The 19,068-nt window shown below is 43.2% G+C and overlaps 1 protein-coding gene across 2 annotated transcripts in view; it reads left to right on the top strand.

Moving 5' to 3' along the window:
- LOC146809211 (putative methyltransferase DDB_G0268948) overlaps window positions 1-19,068 on the top strand; it is a 469,094-nt gene that overhangs the window by 300,761 nt on the left and 149,265 nt on the right. For both annotated transcript variants that reach the window (XM_085616031.1, XM_085616030.1), the window contains exon 5: window positions 3,785-3,998. In XM_085616031.1, coding sequence (XP_085472157.1) covers window positions 3,785-3,998 — 214 coding nt within the window. The remainder of the gene's footprint in view (window positions 1-3,784; window positions 3,999-19,068) is intronic.

The following is a 19,068-nucleotide window of genomic DNA, read 5'->3' on the forward strand; positions in this document are numbered from 1 at the left end:
GCCTTTTGCAGGTTTGGTGTAAATCTGTAAAGTATTTCCAGAGAAAATAGCATTTAAAACAATATATATATCTATACGCGCGCAGGGTGCGCGCACCGTGCGCGCACCGTGCGAGCACCCTAACGTGCGCGAGCGTAATTCTGATTGGTGGTTACATGTTAGTCAACGTTCGAATCGGTCGAAATCAGGAAGTGTCGGCCGCCATTTTGTTTGTTTTCAGTGCGAGAGTGAAAAAGGAAGGTGGCGAACGTGAAAAGGGGGCAGGGTAGAGAGTTCCTGACCCCCTAGCCTTTGTCAGGGGGTCCCTGAAGGACCCCGAAGGCAAAAAAAAATGTTTTTTTTTTTAAAATCGCGAGGGTGCGCAATAATAATTGTGTAATAATTTTTAATACGTAGTTTATTGTAAAATAAATATATACAAAAAATAATAATACATAAATAAATTAGCATTTAAAAAAACGTACAAATTCACTGAAAAAACCATAGGTTTCACACACGTTATAGTTAGGAATTACCATTTAAAAAACCTTGCAAATTCACTTAAAAAACCATAGGTTTCACACAGGTTATAGTTAGGTGGATATTTCACTCGTAAAAAACCAATGAAATTACCCCGTTATAGTTAGTTCAGATAACTATAACTTGCGCGACCGCCACTCTATCACAAGGATGATGTCATGAGTGATGCCACTGACCATGTCATGAGTGATGTAATATGTGACGTCATGTGCAGTGGATTGCGGGTGCGCGAGTTATAGTTATCTGAACTAACTATAACGGGGGAATTTCATTGTTTTTTTACGAGTGAAATATCCACCTAACTATAACCTGTGTGAAACCTATGGTTTTTTAAGTGAATATATATATATATATATAGATAGATATATATATATAATGCATTATACGTGAGTTCGAAACCAAACACAGAAAAAACTGCTAAACCCAGGGTGAGGGTAGTACTCTTGTATAATGCAGTTTCAAAAAGTGATGGAGCACTCGCGGGGTAATCATTTAAAGTCTTTAATCTGAGCAGACCCATTTCAGCAAAAATGCCTATGTCCATGTTCTTTGATCAAACAGAATTGACACGCATTTTCTCTTTGTTTAAAAACTATTCACACAGGTAGATTTAATGAATGACCAGCAACAAAGGCCTACATCCATCATACACTTAATGTTCATCCTTTTGGTTTCCATATTTGCATGTTGTTTGTACTATTTAGTTCTCAATAGTGGTACTGACCTTCCCCTCATGACTTATATTCAGATTTTCATACCTCAACGTACCATCTTTCCTTGAGAGATACTGGAACAGGTAGTTGCCAATTGTGATGTGCTTGCATTTAATGGTTGCACCATTGTAGTCCTGTCACATAGCACTGTGTGTCATTTACCTCTCACCACAGCAATTACTGTGAGAATTTTAACAATTTTACTAACAATCTCGCAGGCATTGGAATAATTCATGACTTGTTAGCCAACGGGATCCATAATAGCGGTTCAGGCAGCATCACAATTTGATGGGTAAATGACAGAGGCAGCAGGTCAGCATAGCAAGAAATCAGTTCTGCCAGAGCACCAGTCCAGCAGAGCAGTAGTACATCCACAGCACAGCAATCCTTCTTACTGGCAGAGGAACCAGGGGTCTAGAAGGGTAGAGGTCTGGACGTGTACTGAAGTGATAGGGTCAGATGTCCAGTTCTTATACCCAGTGGTGTATTTAAAGTGGGGGAGGCATCAATGAAGGGTCTTGGCAGTGTGCAGAGATCTTCCCTTCCTGCCTTGGCTCCAGACTCACTAAAAGGGGTTAGGCAGTCCTTTGTGTGTGGCCAGGACACAGTTAATTCAGGTATAAGTGTGAAGCTGTGCCCAACTCCTCCCACACATTCACCCAAGATGTACCATCAAGTCACATTTAAGCTCTCATTGTGTGTGGTTGTCCTGTGAAATACACAAAGACTATCTGTCACCTAACCCAGACAAATGCTCAGACCAAGGCTGCAGGCACACTGGGTAAAGAGCAGAAAATTCCAACTTTATAAAAGTGGTATTTTTAAAATAGAGGATGTATCATTACAAGTTCATAGGTACCAAACATTACAGGTCTACTCTCGCTCAATTAGGATTTAGAGTTTATGAAATGTAAGAAGGCTTCCCCAACATTTTCCCTTTGAGAGAGACAGGCCTTACATTAGTTTTTCACTACCAGGATGTGCAAAACTTAAAAGTTCAAGTTTTATATTTTACTTACACAGCACCCCATCCTGTGGGTGGCCTAGGGCCTACTGTAGAGGTGACTTATATGTACCCTAGGCATAGTATGCGGAGTGGTGATCTGTGTAGTTCCACAGAGTTAAAAAAAAAACCTGTGGAACTATGATCCGCTCTGCCGCAGACCCACGGAAAGCTTTTTTTTTTTTAAAGAAAAAAACACTTTCCTTCTCTGTGGGCCACCCTCTTCTTTGCCACGGGTTCTCCTTCTTTCCATTGTCCTTCTCCTCACGTCCCCGTACGTGTTACGTCTTGCGAAAATTGCGCATATGCAGTTCAGTTCACCCAAGGCGTAACACATATGGGGACGCGAGGAGGATGGAAAGAAGGAGACACTGCAGTGAGGAGGAGGGCGGCCCACAGAGAAGGTAAATGGGTTTGAAACTTTTTTGGGGAAGGTTACTGGCCTCGGCTGAGGGGCGTACTCCGCTGTGCCACAGATTTGGAGTTTTGCCGCAACTTTGCGTTCCCAGCGGAGCGCAGAGTTTATAAAACTCTGCAAACTTTGCTGGTGGAGCAGAGTACTCGGCCCAGGGTGCTTATATGTAATAAAAAGGGAGGTTAAGGTTTTCTAAGTCAACATGTCAGCGGAAGACCTGGGATATGTTTTAGAGTGCTACATAAGTGGGGGGCACAATAAATGCTGCTGCCTCAACTGTAGCACGTAATCTACAGGGCCTGGGTAAATGGTATACCACATTACAAAGGATTTACAAGTAAATTAAATATGCCAATTAGATATATGAGAAACAAACCATGTTCTGGGGGGTGAGCAAAAATCACTTTAGAACTAGTTAGTAGTGGTAAATTTTGCAGACTCCTAGGGGAAAGGGTTTTGTATATACCGCCGGCTAGTAAGTGGGTGAGAGTTGCCCCATGCTGCTCCCTTACTTCCTGGGAATGTTCTGTGTCTCCAGTGCAGGCGGTTTTACAAACTTTTGCCTCTCACTGTTGAATCTCTTTTCAAGAGCACCAATTTACAGCATGCCGTAACGCTGCCCCCTGCACTGACACTATAAAGGATGACACAAAATATACTGCAGCACATTCCGAAATGCCATTTAACTTCCAGGCCCACAGTGCAGTTTAGAGGGGATGCATAGGAACACAAATTTAGTGCACAGAGTTCTAAAACCACCGAAGCATGAAATCTGGCGGGGCACCACACAACAGATGATCATTTCCAACAGCTGTTATTGTTTGATAATAAGTCAATCACTTTAAAATATTTTCGCATTAAATATGTAAAGAATCTTGAATTCATTTATAAGGCAACTGACTTGTGCTCTGTCTAAAACTGATTGCAAAAGCTTTCAATTACAGACAGTGTTCTGAATCTGAGTGTCAGTAACAAAGGTATTGTAGATCTAGTACATTTCACAGAAATAGATATTAGCAGCCATAGTGAGGTCAGGCTTCACAAAGCTTCAAGGTTTAGTTTGTGAAAGCTCAAGATTAATATTATTGTTAAGATCATGGTCTCATGTGTTTCCAACTCCCCTATTATCTTTAGTGTTGCCCCTGCTGAGAAGATTCCATTTGAAGATGGCTCTGTGGACCTTATAACTGCTTCGGTTGCAGCCCACTGGTTTGAAGTTGAGGAGTTCTTAAGGGAAGCATATCGTGTACTCAAGCCCAGTGGGTGCCTGGCATTGTCCAGCCTGTATCCCCACTATGATCTTCACTACAAAGATTGTTCTAAATGTCTGACTGATACATTTATGGAGGTAAGAACAGATGCTGTTATCACTCTCTAATTAATCAGGTTATGTTGTGTATATGACTGAAACCCTTTCAGAAGGTTAATAAGGTTGAGTTGTGCACAAAGCACACCTCAGCTTTGTTTGATGCAATATGTGCAATAGGGATATGGTTAGCTGGTCTAAGAGGACCACATTCACTACAAGAACAAACTCTAGAGTGGGTCAACCACTATTCTCTAATTCGTTGCTGTCTAGTTGTTTATCGAATTTTGCACCAATACTCTGTTCCCCTATAAGGCTTCTTGGTGCTTTTGGTATGTGTATACTAGGCGGGTGCCCTTGTTCACAAAATATACAGGCATCTGTAGATGTAACAGTTATGCTTAAATTGTATCGTCTTTGATGAGAGCAGCCATTAAGGAAACTCATAATCTCTTCTGTCTTTCAACCCACACAATAAATGAAATTTATAGTTGTACGCGATCTATCGCTGAGTCATACATTTGACGCCCATTAGCTTGACAGGTATGCCAGCATGGACTGAACAGTTATAGGGCCAGATTCACAAAGGTAAACTTACACTTTTCTGTAAGTTTACTCATTTTTCAGTATTCACAAAGGTAAACTTAGTCCAAAGGTCTAACTTTGCTGCTTTTCAGTATTCGCAAAGGTAATTTACCATTAGTGAAGTTAGAGTTTTGGTCTTCGTTTACCTTTGTGAATCCACATTCAGAACATCAGATACCCATCCAGGGAAAAGACTTGAGCTCATACTTCCTCCTCATCACTTCAAAGGTAATCTGACCTGTAACAGAGAGCAGAGTAGTACGATACGCCCATATGGTATCGTTAACCGCTTCTACAGAAGCAAAGTGAGACTTGAACACACTCTGAATACTCTCAACTTGGATCTTATTAAACCTGTCCACTTTTCCATTAAACTTAGGACAATATAGTGGCATGCTGATCTGTTTGATCCTATATTTATTGATGAACTCCTGCATAATCACCGAAGTAAACTGCATTCCATTGTCTGATAACACTTTACCGCTTTCTTTATAAAAAAACACCTTTAAAATATGATGAAACTAGCAATAGTGAACACCGCAACACTCTTTACCTCCAACCATCCGGATAAAAGGTCAATTAACACAAGCTTATCTCTCATGTGGACAGGTAAAACATGAAAGTCCTCAAAAAGTCAATAGACATCTTTTGACACACCTTATCAGGAATAGGAGAAGCCCTGGGTTCTAGGACTGAGGTCACAGGATGTTTAGTACTCAGACAACATTGAAGACACTCATGCACAACATTGTCCATAGGCTGGCCACCGATACATGGCCCCTATCCTTCTTTTAGTGGTCGGCATGCCCAAATACCCTGCATGTGCTGTTTTAATAATTCTGTCACTGTAATATCCAGGAGGGATTAACCTGAATACTGTGTCTCAACACCAGTTAATATTCTGGAACCAATCCAACTGTAGTTTATTTGTCTCTTCCACATTGAGATAGTATAGCTCCCAGGCCATACGTACTAGCATCCACTGTGATCAACGTCCTATGCCCCTTCCACATAAGGTATTAATGCTGGGGCTTAAACAATACAGGGGCATATTATCAAGCACGGCTTTAAAATTATCGCCGCTTTAGCAGCAGAAAACTGCCACTAAAGCGGCGATAATGGGCTTGATAATATGCCACAGAGAATTCCAATAGAAGCCCATGTTCACACCAGAACATGGGCTTCTATGGAAATTTTCAAGGGCATATTATCATCCCATTATCGCCACTTTAGCAGCAGTTTTCTGCCGCCAAAGCGGTTATAATTTTAACGCTGTTTCTTGATAATATGCCCCACATTTTTTAGTGAGTTAAAAAGTTTGCTAACATTAGGTAGACCAAATAAATAAATACATCTGTTGTAGGTCTGCAAGGAGGCTCTTGAGATGGTTTATTATTCCAAACAATGCATGAGGCAATTATCACAATACTTTCAAGGTCAGAAAAAGACCAAAGCCTACATGTCAAACACCGCCCACTATCATTATTTAATCTGCAAAACAAAATACTAGCTGAAGTTATAGCCCAGAGACTAGCCTTATTAATGGAGAACATCTCAGCCCCAGTGCAGTCTGGATTTGTTCTGCACAGAGAAATTTGATGACAGTGTTCACCCTGCTGCATCTGCTTAACTCTAAATTGAGTGCTGCAGCAGGTTTTCGGGATGCTGAAGAAACCTTTGGCTCTCTAGAATGCCCATTCCTAGTGGTAGCACTGTGGTTTTGCATCGCTGTGTCTATTCTCGTCCTTTTAAATCTACTATATTCACAGATAATGACTCGGGTAAAAACTAATGAGATAACTTCTAAACCATTCTGGGCCAGATGTACAACCCTATTTTGCATGCGCAAACTGGTTTGCGACCCGTTTGTGCATGCAAAATACAGCAGGGCCATGCTCTAACCCTATTTAGCGAGTCACAATTTATTTGTGACTGGCTAAATAGGATTAGTGACTCGCTATTAGGAAGAGGCGTTCCGGGGGCGTCCCTTCCTAATAGCGAGTCTGAGCGAGTATGACTGTTTTGCAACCGCAATTGCGGTCGCAAAATAGTCGAAGTTTACCCCCTTCTCAGAAGGGTGGTACAGGAATCGCAAAAGGGAAGGGGTCCCCAGGGGACCCCTTGCCCTTTGTGAATGTAGGGGAAAATATATTTTAGAGGCAGGCAGTGGTCACAGGGACCAATACCTGCCCTTAAAAAATGAAAAAAAAAACTTTTCATTTTCTTTTTTTGGAAAAAAATAAACTGCTTTATTTAAATGCAGTCCCAGACATGGAGTTTGCTGAGCCCAGCAGGCCACCATTCCTGGGAGGGCCAGCCATCCCTAATGGGCTCGCAAATTGCGAGTGCCTCATGAATGTTCTATGCTGGTACATCTGGCCCTCTGAGTAACCTCAGACAGGTGACGGGGTACCCTCTATCCCTGTTATTGTTATTGTTTGTTTACCATGAACTCCTTATACAGAAAATTATAGGAGTACCACCTACAAAGAGGACTGAACTTCGATCTTTTTCTTTTTTATCCAGTATTAAGTGAAGCATGTATCTTCCATAAGGAAAGGTGATAAGCAAAGGTAGATATTCTGGGGTTATAATTAACTGGACAAGACAGAACTGTTTCCACTTACCAGTGATACTGAGGCATTGGATTTAGAATTCTCAAGTTGATGTATGAACAACACTGTCAAGTACTTGGAAATAGTTTAGCACAGGGATATGGTAGAGATAATGAAATTCAATTATGGCCCAACAATAGACAAGTTGAAACAAGAACATGCTTCAACTGAATTACTGCTGTCCCTTGAGGGATACATAACTCTGATTAAAATGTAGGTCCTTCCCAGATTCCTTTCTTTATTCTTAAGCCTTTTTTCAAACCACAAGATCGCTGCTTATCAGGCTTGTATGGGCTGACAAGTAGCCTAGAATACGATGAGAGATGTTAATACTCCCAGAAGATAAAAAAGAGATGTCTAGATCTGATCTAGTGTGACACTAAAAAATGAGGGACACGGAGCAGTTTAGAAAAAACTAGGTCCAGTACCGCTGCTCCCAAGAACTAACATGTAATCACTGTGTAATAACTGTTCCTACAGTTAAGATCCATAACCTATTTGGTTATGTTGGCGGGAGAGAAGGAGGAAAGAAAAGGAAGTCTCTATATGTGGTTCCCAATGAATGGAAGTGGGAGAATTTATCCTTTAGGAATTAGTGCCCTCACACACCCTTGCGAGTGTCATGCTTAATAATCGGGTGTTGCTCCTCATGGGGGTGACGCTTCTGTCCCCCACGGGCACCGCGAGAGGGCTCTTTATCGTAGATCTTTTTAGGAGACGCCGCAGTTGTACATGTGAGTATGTGGGCCTAAAAGAATTGGTGCAAGTGTGTTAAAAGTAACTCACCAGTACCGTGAGTATAATTTTATTCGCATCTGACGTAGCTCCTTCTCCTACCTAGCAGTGAAGAAATGGAATGAACTACCCTTTCATCTACGGACCTCCCCATCTCTTCCAGAGTTCTGAAAGTCCCTGAAGACCTGGCTATTCGGCTAATAAACTGGACCCTGCCAACACATGGATACCCTCACAGGTGCCAAGTAGCACTCTACTATCCTACTGATTGATTGATTGATTGATGGATTGATTGATTGACTCATGTCGTGTTGGAGAGGAAGGAGGTGATCCAACTTAGGGTGGGCATTTGGCTTCCTGATGTCTGGTAATGAGGAGGCCATGATGAAACAGTGGCGAATGCTGCTGAGAGGTCAAGCAGAATAAGTGCAGGGGTTTCTCCCCTGTCCATGATTGATAAGATGTTGTTTGTTCCCAGCAGGAGGGCAGCTTCCATGCTGTGGCTGTTCTGGAACCCTGACTGGGTGGAGTCCAGAAGGTGGTACTGTTCAAGATGGGTGGAGAGCTGCTTGTTGCTCTCTTCCTCCAGGACAGTGGCTGGGATGGGTAGTAGAGATATGGGCATGTAGTTGCTGAGATCTTTTGGGTTAGCCCAGTGTTTTTTCAGCACGGCAGTGACATCCACTTGTTTTCAGCTACACAGAATAATTCTGGTGCAAAACTTTAATCTGTATAAGCTTTGCTTGTGGTTGGATGATAGTAATTGAGTTTGCAGGAAGCAATGTTTTTACTTTATTTCCCAACTAAACTCCCACATCCCATTCCCAGGCTTGCTTATGCTGCAATGTGCTCTCCTTTCGGAGATATCTATCTAGTAGTATTCTAAGATTTAATTATCTGTATCAGTAGGATCACATACTGTGGCTCTGTTGGAAATCCTGGCAGTTTCTCCAGGGTTGTATGGCACAGTCTCATATATATGTAAACAGAAAGTGGTGACTAATCTATGCACATTCTGAATTGATCTACAGATATAAAGGTCCCATTAATGTAGAAAGGGCACAATTCTGTTAATAATGTATTTATAGAATATGCTATTTTTTGGACTCTTTTGTTAAAGACAGAAAAGGGATTTTTGCTAGCTTTGAGGCAGGTGAATATAAAGATGGAATTCCTACCCTGTGTCCCAGCATTTTACTGGCCAGCACTTTTTTGCCTTGGTGAGGATTTTTGGCTCTAGTGTAAGGGAGGCCCACTGGTGGTAGGGATTCCTGGGGTGCATTTCCAGTTTGTTCTGTCTCTGGGATAGCACACAGTAGTATCCTGTCTAGGTGGTATGAATATTTAACAAAGTACACACGTGACACCTCTAATATTGCCCTAGATCAGGTCTATTGTTCCTAAAGTTAAGATCCATAACCTATTTGGTTATGTTGGTGAGAGAGAAGGAGGAAAGAAAAGGAAGCCTCTATATGTGGTTCCCAATGGATGGAAGTGGGGGAATTTCTCCATTTAGGAATTAGTGCCCTCACAAACCCTTGTGACTGTCATGCTTCATCATCGGGCATTGCTCCTTGTGGGGGTGGTGCTGCTGTCCCCCACGGGCCTCGCGAGAGGGCTCTCTGTCAGAGATCTTTTTAGGAGATGCCGCAGTTTTGCATGTGGGTGTGTGGGCCTAAAAGGATTGGTGCTAGTGTGTTAAAAGTACCTCACCAGTACCGTGAGGATAATTTTATTCGTTGGTCCTGGAGGTAAGGTTAAAATAATTATACAGGGGCGTTGGGGCACCTCTATTAACAAATAACATAGAGGTCAGGGTATTACTCTGCTGCTCCTAGTGCCCGCGTGTGACTGTGAGTGTGTGTGTTGGTCAACATGTTTTGAAACTGGAATAATTAAATAAATGAATAGGAGTAGGGAAAAGACACCCTTTCTTCCTATGGTACCTCTTTTCAGGTTTGTGTGCGTTACTTGCTCTTAAAGGAACACCTCTCATGTGTTCAACCTGTTACCTAGCGGACAAAAACAAAGAAAAAACAAACATACAGAGACATACATAAGTGGTGGCGAGTCAAGAACAACAATAAATGTATTGGACCGTTGCGTTTTCGCCTTACATTTCGTGCTGGCAGTGTGCGGGAAAAGGTGCGCTGAACATACTTTCACAGCCTCATGTGTACGTGTGACAGCAGGGGCTGTCTGTATCTTATATCATTGGTGAAGTCTCATGCACTAGCCTCGTGGTGGATGTGCATATCCAATTTTCTCAAGTGCGGTGAGACAAGAGCACTCGTTTTTCATCATGGTGGCCACCAGTGCTTAATAATGCAAGAGTGCGCTTCATGAGTGCAATTATTATCACACGACAGAGTATCACGTAATATCGGGAATTGTCATACCCATGTTCGGTCGTGAGACATGCTTCCAGATACGTGAGGCATATTCACCCATAGCTCATACACACTCATTCAAAGTTCACATACTGATTACCCCTTTAAAGGAAAGTATTTTCTGTGGATATAAAAAGTTAAAGTGAGCCCCGTGCACGCTCAACATACCTTGTGTTATCCACGTCGAAGCACCGGACTAATAAATACATTCAGTCCCCTTCGTTCTGGTCTATTACCTGCCCTGCCGCGAGATGGACTCCGGAGAGATGTTAGGCGGCGTCCATCCGGTTAAGAGTGCTTACAGGCGGACGCAACGGGAGTGGGGGGGGCATGTCAAGAGTGAATTCAGCCCGGTATCGGAGGAGTGAATGCCATGCACGGCGGCCATCTTGTAATGGTTTTAAATGAGCTACAAGGCACCAGTTTTATTTAGCCACTATCATCACATTTGTCAAAACAAATTCATACTAGTCTTTAGCAGAGTTAGGCTAAGTTCTTGTGTAGTAACTAAGATGTTGTTATTTCAGTAATTCGTAGTCATATGGGTGGTGGTATGTTAGGCCTTGCTGTGTCTCACTAAAGTTACATTGAAAAGAAGACATTAGCAACTCGTTAGCTAAACTCATTGCTCTGTGTGTCTTAACACCGGGGGCCACCCCCTTACAAATGGCAGTGATCTGTGCTAATGGATAGTGAATAAAAGGAGTCCCGGGAAATGGGCCCTTTTGTAGAAGTTCCATAAGAGCCAAAGTATTCGTTATTTATTCATTCACGTTGCATCCAATTAAAATTAAAAAGTGGATATGCCATAAGGAGAGTTGCGGTGCAAGTATGGTGCCTTTGGTATGTTTTCCTTTCCGAGCAGGCTACCACATACCTTTCTTCGTGATAATTGCAACTGGTGGTATCACTCGTGATGTTAGCCTACTGTCTCCAAATGTAATGGTTGCGTGTTTTGGTGTTCCGTCATGGGGCGCCAATCTTTTAGGAGTGGTAGTTCTACAGACATTGTTGTGGCCTTCTATGACCCGTGGTAGGTGCACCCTGCTTAGATGCTTTGTGTGGTGATCCAACCTCATGAGCCAGTGTTCATCTAGAACTACTATCGGATTAGGTCACAAGTTCTGACCACAGGATGTCGTCGTTGAGTCCTTTTCTGTTACTTTATAATCGGAACACCCAGTGTTGTTCTTGCCTGAAAGCGTGTTGGTAGTCCAGTTGGCATTGGCTTTGATTATGGACCATTTCAAGTAGTATGATTCATTTCCAGGAAGTTGTTTTGTAGTCTTGTATTGGTCCTTTTACACCGTATTGTGCTTTTGTGCTCCCTATGCGTAGTTTCACGGGTCTGTTTGTCATTCCTGCGTATCTTTTACGACACAGACATGTGACAAGATATATGCAGTTTTTGGTATTGCACTTTGTATGTCGTTTTTGTACCCATGGTCTGGCCAGACCTAGGGCAATCGTTTTTGATACTTTCATCAATGGACAAATGGAGTAGGTCCCACATGGGTGCTGGCCCTCAACAGGTAGTAGTGCCCACAGGGTTGGTTGAGTCTTGATGGTTTGTTTGGATTGTGTATGTTGTGAGAAGTTGGCCTGATATATGCTGTCCACTAGTTATAGTGGGCACCCTTTACCAGTCCAAACAACCCCTTATTGGTTATAGGTTAAAGACAGCCTTTATTGAAAGCTATCCTAGTAGTAGCTATGGAGAGCAGCCTTCAGGCTAAGTCTTGAAGGAATGTAAAGCAGCTTGTTTTACCAGTCTATAATCTCTTGAGTGCCAAAATGAAAGACAACCAAACCAGGTATATATAATAAATATATGAATTTATCACTAAACACACCCTCCTAGTCTCTTTATGAGGCTAGAGGTCAAACACATAAGTTACACTTTAAATATGACAGTAAAATAGCACAAATACACGTCAGGCCCTAGGGGCGAGCCACACCATATACTAAAATAGTGGTATAAGAACCACGACTTAACTAGACACAAGGCCTAGACCCTGTAGAATCACTGGGACCCCAAGGAACCACCCAAGGTAGTGACACAGGGGACTCACGGGGGCTGTGTGCAGTGTGAGAACACAGCCGTAAGCTCCCGTTAGCTTCTATGGGGAAAGTCGCGATTAGATCTTTAAAGATGAGAAAGACTTAGAATTGAGTCAGGACCAAACCCTTTGGGATTTAGGAAGTTCTAGGGCCAACACCCACAGGAGCACTGGAGTACTCGTGTAACCTCACCCAGGGAAGCCTTGAGCTGTCCCACAAAGGATGTTGAGGGCTGCAGCCACGGTGCCCAGATTGGACACAACAAGCCTTGGCAACAGCAACCCACGCAGAAAGGAGAAAGATGCTTCGGTGCATACCAGCAAGGTCTGAGGGACTCACCACTTGATTGGGAGTCAGGGCACATCTGGAGCAACCAGGGAAGCCCAAAGAAAATCAAAATTACCCACGCAGTGGCCCACGAGTCGACGGAACAGGGATCCCAAAGGGACCTCAAGACGAAACACAAAATTGTGGCCAACGGGTCACTCGGGGTGACTAGGCCAACAATCTTTGTAGGATTCTGTGATCGAGGAGGGGGCTACAAGTGAGCCTAAGCACAACTTCAAAAGATGTTGAGAAGTCAATGCACTTGCAAAAGTGTGCTGTGACCAAGAGTTCCGGTTCCAAGTTACTCACGAGGGCTGTGGGTCTCAGCTTTGCTGGGGACTCGGGATGGCCTCTGAGATGTCTGGAAATACTCTTCCTGGGCTGCAAATACTTTGGAGTCCAGCAGGAGCTTCAGAGATGCAGACTGGCAAAATGGTTCGTTGGTGCCTGCCAAGCAGGGGAGTCACTCCTTGACCCCAAGGGAGATTTCTTCAGTTCTCTAGTCGTTAGTTGAGCATCAAAGTTCCAGGATTCAGCTTCAGAGTTTCACCCAGGAATATCTAAAGTTCTGGTTACAGAGGTTCCTTACTTATACCTAAGGAATGGGTCGGACTAGCTCTGGGGACCCACCTATGGGAGGGTTTGGAAAGAGAGGTGGCTACACCCATTTCCTTTGTCCAGTTTCGCACCAGAGCAGGGGCTGGAAGCCTATGAACCGGTTTGAGCTGGACTATGCACAGGGACACCAAATATGCCCCCAGTGCAGGACTTCAAAGCACTCAGAGAGTGCTCCCACCCAGCCCCAATACACATAAGCCTGTCTGGGTGGTGGTTACACCTACCTGTGACAGGAAACCTATTGCCCAGGCCTTCCCTGCCGGAGTTTCGGTCAGCAGCAGGAGGCCAGACCAGTGTCTGTAGCATCCATTTTGTGATGCCAGGGCTCTATTAGATTTCTACCGGGTATACCAGTACTGCCATGTCTCTCCCACTAGAAGGGTGAGATCATATCCTCACATCAAGAACTGATGTGGGGGTATGATTCCAAGGTGTTTGACACCAAACACAACATGTTTCCTTGCAGCCAGTCCAAAGTTAGCATTGACCGTTTAAGATATAATGTAATTAAGAGTATATGGTCAGGCTGCACCACTACAAATCATCAATGGGGGGGAGGGAAAAAGAAGCGGTGGTCTATTCAGCTTCCAATGGTTAGTACAAAATCAACAAGGAGGGGGGGAAATAGACCACTTGTCCTGTGTACCAGGGTCTTATTTAACGTAGTTGGTGTTAAAAAACCCTCATATACGTACACAAGTCTCGGGCGGTATATGTTGGTTCTCCGCCTTCGTGTGTCGTAATAGCATTATCATTGGGTTTTTTTTGTCCAAATGCTCGCCTCCCCATGGAGGAAGACCAACTGGTTCTGCAGTAGTGGTCAGAGAGATAAAAAAGAGGGTGTGCTCGTGCTCAGTGAGAAGGTGATTCTGAAGATAAAAATCCTGCTGTCAAAACTCTTTTTCTTTATTCTTGAGATCTTTGACTTGGGAAATTAAAATCGTGAACGTGCATGTGGAGACCTAGTTATTGGTCTGATGCACTGGTTATTGTCTTTAGAAGGTCTGGTCTACATGTTTCAGCCTCGTGCAGAGTCTAGAGGCTTTCGTCAGGACCAAGGGGGATTAGGGGGAGCTATCTTGGGCTCTCCTTGTGAATTCTGGGGCGGTTATAATGTACTCACCACCCTAGATGTAAGGAGTCAGATCTAATAGTATCTGTTCCTTGTTTTAGAATTGAACATCTTGCTTCAGGATATTAGTCAGGTGGTAGAAAACCTGTTGCGGTTCCTCCGGCAGACCCACTTGTTCTGACTCTGACGTTATCCTGCACCACTGACAACCCCGGGGAAGAGATTCTGAAGGCTGAAGAGGAGCTCAGCTCATGCCTGGGCACCCTCTCACATATAACCAAGCACCCTGCCTTCAGGATTGATAAGGCCTTCCATAGGGGTGATTGATAGGTTACTATGTGCAGTGATAGGTGGGGTATAGTGATCCTATACCTCAGTAAGGGGTGTATACACCACCTTACCCAGGCTGCAGTAGCAGACCTGTGGTGTCATTTGGCATAGCTTTCCAAGGGTGGCATAATACGTGCTTCAGCCCCTGGTAGGCCTCTGGGGTACCTATGCACTGGGTACATAGTATACCATATACTGGGGACTCACAAGGGTACCTCAGGATCCAAACTGGAGTGTACCTAATGTACATGCAATCAATTTAGAGAGGAAGCATCTAGGCTGGGGCCCTGAATAGCAGGGTCCCAGCCAGACTAAAGTGGAAAAACAATGAAACACCAGCAACAATTGGGGGTAAACATGTGAAGCAGATCCTACTCTCCTACACAACCCCCCCCATATGCAGGGACACTAAACTTACCTTGACCAGTTGAGTCTTTATGTTCTAAGTGGAAATATCTGGAGAGTCCATCTGCATTGGCATGGTTACTCCCAGGTCTCTGTTCCACTGTATAGTCCAGCCCCTGTAGGGAAATGGACCACCTGAGAAGTTTGGGGTTTTCACCCTTCATCTGTTTTAGACATAAGAGGTACTTATGGTCTGTCTGAACAATGAAGTGAGTACCAAACAAGTATGGCCTCAACTTCTTCAGAGCCCAAGCCACAGCAAAGTCCTCCCTCTCAATGGCTGACCAATGTTTCTCTCTGGGGGTCAACCTTCTGCTTATGAAAGCTACTGGTTGATCCTGACCTTCATCATTCAACTGTGATAGTACAGCCCCTACTCCCAACTCAGATGCATCTGTCTGGACAATTAACTTTTTGGAGTAGTCAGGACTTTGCACAATGGGAGCAGTGCACATGGCCTGCTTCAGGTCATCAAATGCCCTTTGACAGCTAATTGTTCACTGAACCTTTTTGGGCATTTTCTTAGAGGTTAAGTCATTCAGGGGTGTCACTATTAATCCATACCCCTTGATAAATCTTTTATAGTACCCAGTCAGGCATAAGAAGGCTCTCACCTGAGTCTGGGTAGTGGGAGCAACCCAGTCCATTATGGTCTGGATTTTGCACTGCAATGGTTGAACCTGGCATCCACGTACAAGGTGGCCCAGGTACACAACCTGATTCTGTCCTATCTGGCATTTGCCTTGATAGTTAGGCCTGCTTTTTGCAGGGCCTCCAAAACATTCCTCAGGTGGACCAGGCGATCCTCCCAGGTGGAGCTAAAGACAGCAATATCATCAAGATATGCTGCACTATAGTCTTCCAGGCCTGTAAGGACTTGATTCACCAACCTTTGGAAAGTGGAAGGCGCATTCTTCAAAACAAAGGGCATTACCACAAATTGATAGTGCCCACTAGGGGTAGAAAATGCTGTTTTTGGCTTTGCACCATCAGCTAGTCTGATCTGTCAGTAGCCACCTGTCAGGTCAAATGTGCTTAAATACTTGGCTGAGACCAAAGTATCTATCAGCTCATTTGCCCTGGGGATGGGATGGGCATCAGTCCTAGTGACTGCATTGAGACCCCTGTAATCCACACAAAACCTCATCTCTTGCTTGCCATTTTTGGTGTGAAGTTTAGGTACCAGGAAAACTGGACTAGACCAAGGGCTATCTGAGGGTTCAATGACTCCCAAATCCAACATCTTTTGGACTTCTGTCCTTATACAGTACCTGACATGGTCAGGTTGCCTGTAGATCTTATTGTTCACAGGCAGACTGCCCCCAGTGCCCACTTCATGAGTGCACCAGGTGGTCTGACTTAGAGTCAGAGAAAACATATGTCTGTACTGACTGAGATGGTTTCAGCAGTCAGTTTGCTGCTGGACAGTGAGGCTGCCTGCCAAGGCTACACCATCAACTGACCCATCATCAGGGTTCTGAGAAAGCAGGTCAGGGAGTAGGTCACTCTCTTCCTCCTGTCCTTCATCAGTAGTCAAGAGCAAGCCCATGTCTGCCCTGTTAACAAATGGTTTAAGTCTGTTGACATGAAGTACCCTGTGGCGATTCCTAGGGGTTCTAAGGTCTACCAAGTAGGTGACCTCCCCTTTCTGTTCAACAATTGTATGGGTGCCACTCCATTTGTCCTGGAGGGGTGCTGGAGCCACAGGCTATAACACCCACACTTTCTGTCCTGGCTGATAAACAGTCAGTACAGCCTTTTGGTCATGCCATGTGTTGGACTTGGCCCTTTTTGCAGGGTCATCCCTGAACTATTTGCCTTCCTCCTGTATTTTTTTTGACCTGTTGTTGGCTGTTTTATGACTCTGGACACGTTACCAGTGCTGATCAGTGCTAAAGTGCATATGCTCTCCCTGTTGTAAATTGATGTATGAATTAGTAATTCCTTTTTTTTTTTTTTAAGTTTTTTTATTGACAACACAAGTAAATCAGAAACAAGAAATTAGCTGATAATAGTAGCATATACATTTGATATCAAGTAGGCCATACAAATACATAAACATTAGAGACGTAAAAGGAAAAATTAAAGAAAAGTTCCCCAAATTCTATCAAATTTTTTCATTGATTTCAATCCCCTCATTTTGGCAATAGCACGTTCCATAGTGTAAATTTAATTGGTCAAAAACCACCATTCCAGAATATGTGGAGTTGTCTGGGATATCCAAGCCCTAGCAATAGTCAATCGAGCACATGAAAATAGTATTGTTAATAGATCTTTATGTAGACAATTCGAAACTTGTATGTCTAATAATACAGACAATGGCGAGAGAGAACCAAAGACTATTTGTTTTTGCAATAAGATATTTTCAAATCCAGCCCAGAACTCAGACAGGGCTGGACATGAAAAAAGTATATGTGTAATGTCTGCCGCAACATGGTCGCATTTGGGGCACTTGGAGCGTTCACTTGGTAGAGAATTTTGGGGCCAGTTGGATATTCTTAGCGTGGTATAGTATAAAAAGCAAATTGTTTTGCATAACTGAATCCTTAGGCTCGAAGATTGTACCACTTTGTTAATATTACAGAGTGAGGCCGAGATTTTGGTAGAGGTGATGTTAATTCCTAATCTAGTTGTCCATTTCAAAGCAATTTTTGGACAGTTATCCTCTTTAAAGTTACTTAAACATTTGTAACCCCTCCTAATTAGTGATTTCTGATTGCCCGAGTAGAAGCACGTCCATAAGTCTGAATCCGAGATTTGGTTAATTTTCATCTTGCAAACCAGATAATCTCGGATTTGCATGTATTTGAATCGCATAGCTTCGGTTAGATTAAAGAGAAGTTTAAGCGTTGTGAAATCTAAAAAACCTTGAATACCATAGAGGTCCCCCAGAAAATTAATACCCGCATTGGCCCAAACGTCTCCAAGTCCATCATTAAATATTCCTGGTAACCCGGTCTTATCCCACAAGGATAGCTTTAAATGAAAAAAGGAATTCTTACATGTGATTAATAAAGATTTCCAGATCGCAACTATCTCTCTCGCGGTCTTGAATTTGACCCTTTTGAAATAGTTAGGGTCGTTTACTCTTGCGAGGAATCGATTAGAATCAGTACCCAACATAAATTGGTGGTAATAATATTGGCTATTGGGGTTAAATAGACTACGAAGGCGGCCAAGGAAGGTTGCTAAAAAATATAGTTTAAAGTCGGGAAAGTTTAACCCACCTTTATTAGTTGATAGTTTAAGCAGAGCAAGCGATCTTTTAGCTTTTTTATACCCCCAGATATAACTACTTAAATCCCGTCTAGTTTTTTAAAGAACGAATTATTAACGTGTAAGGGTATAGACCTAAATAGATACAAGAATTTGGGCAGTATCTTCATTTTGATTAAATTGATCCGGCCTACAAGACTTAAAGGTATTTTGTGCCATTTTTTAAGTAGGCCAGATACTTCTTTCAATAAAGCATCATAGTTGAGGGTATTTATGTCGCTTACTTTGGCTGATATTTTAACACCTAGATACGTCGCCACCCGACAGGTACCTTGGACAGGAGTCAATTATTGGTAGTTTAATATTACCTGTGTTTTATTTAAATTTAATTTGTATCCTGAAATTGATCCAAAAAGATTAGATTCTTCAATTATCGTTGAAAGAGCTTTTACTACATCAGTGTTGTATATGGCAATATCATCAGCATAGGCTGTGATTTTCAGGGAGTTAGGGCCGAACTCCATTGGGATAATATGAGGTTGGGTTTGTAGTGAGTTTATAAATGGCTCCATGAAGAGCGCGAACAGCAGGGGTGAAAGCGGGCACCCTTGCCGCGTGCCCCTAAGTATTTTAAAGCCTGGAGAGATCATACCAGCAAGTGAGCAAGATGGCGGGCTGAAGACGCCACTGAGCGGCAGTGCTGTGTGATGCTCCCTCTCCCCCACTCTATGCGAGAATAGTGCTGCATGAGAATTGCC

This window comes from Triturus cristatus, chromosome 7 (genome assembly GCF_964204655.1).
Source record: "Triturus cristatus chromosome 7, aTriCri1.1, whole genome shotgun sequence".
Taxonomy (NCBI): Eukaryota; Metazoa; Chordata; class Amphibia; order Caudata; family Salamandridae; genus Triturus; species Triturus cristatus.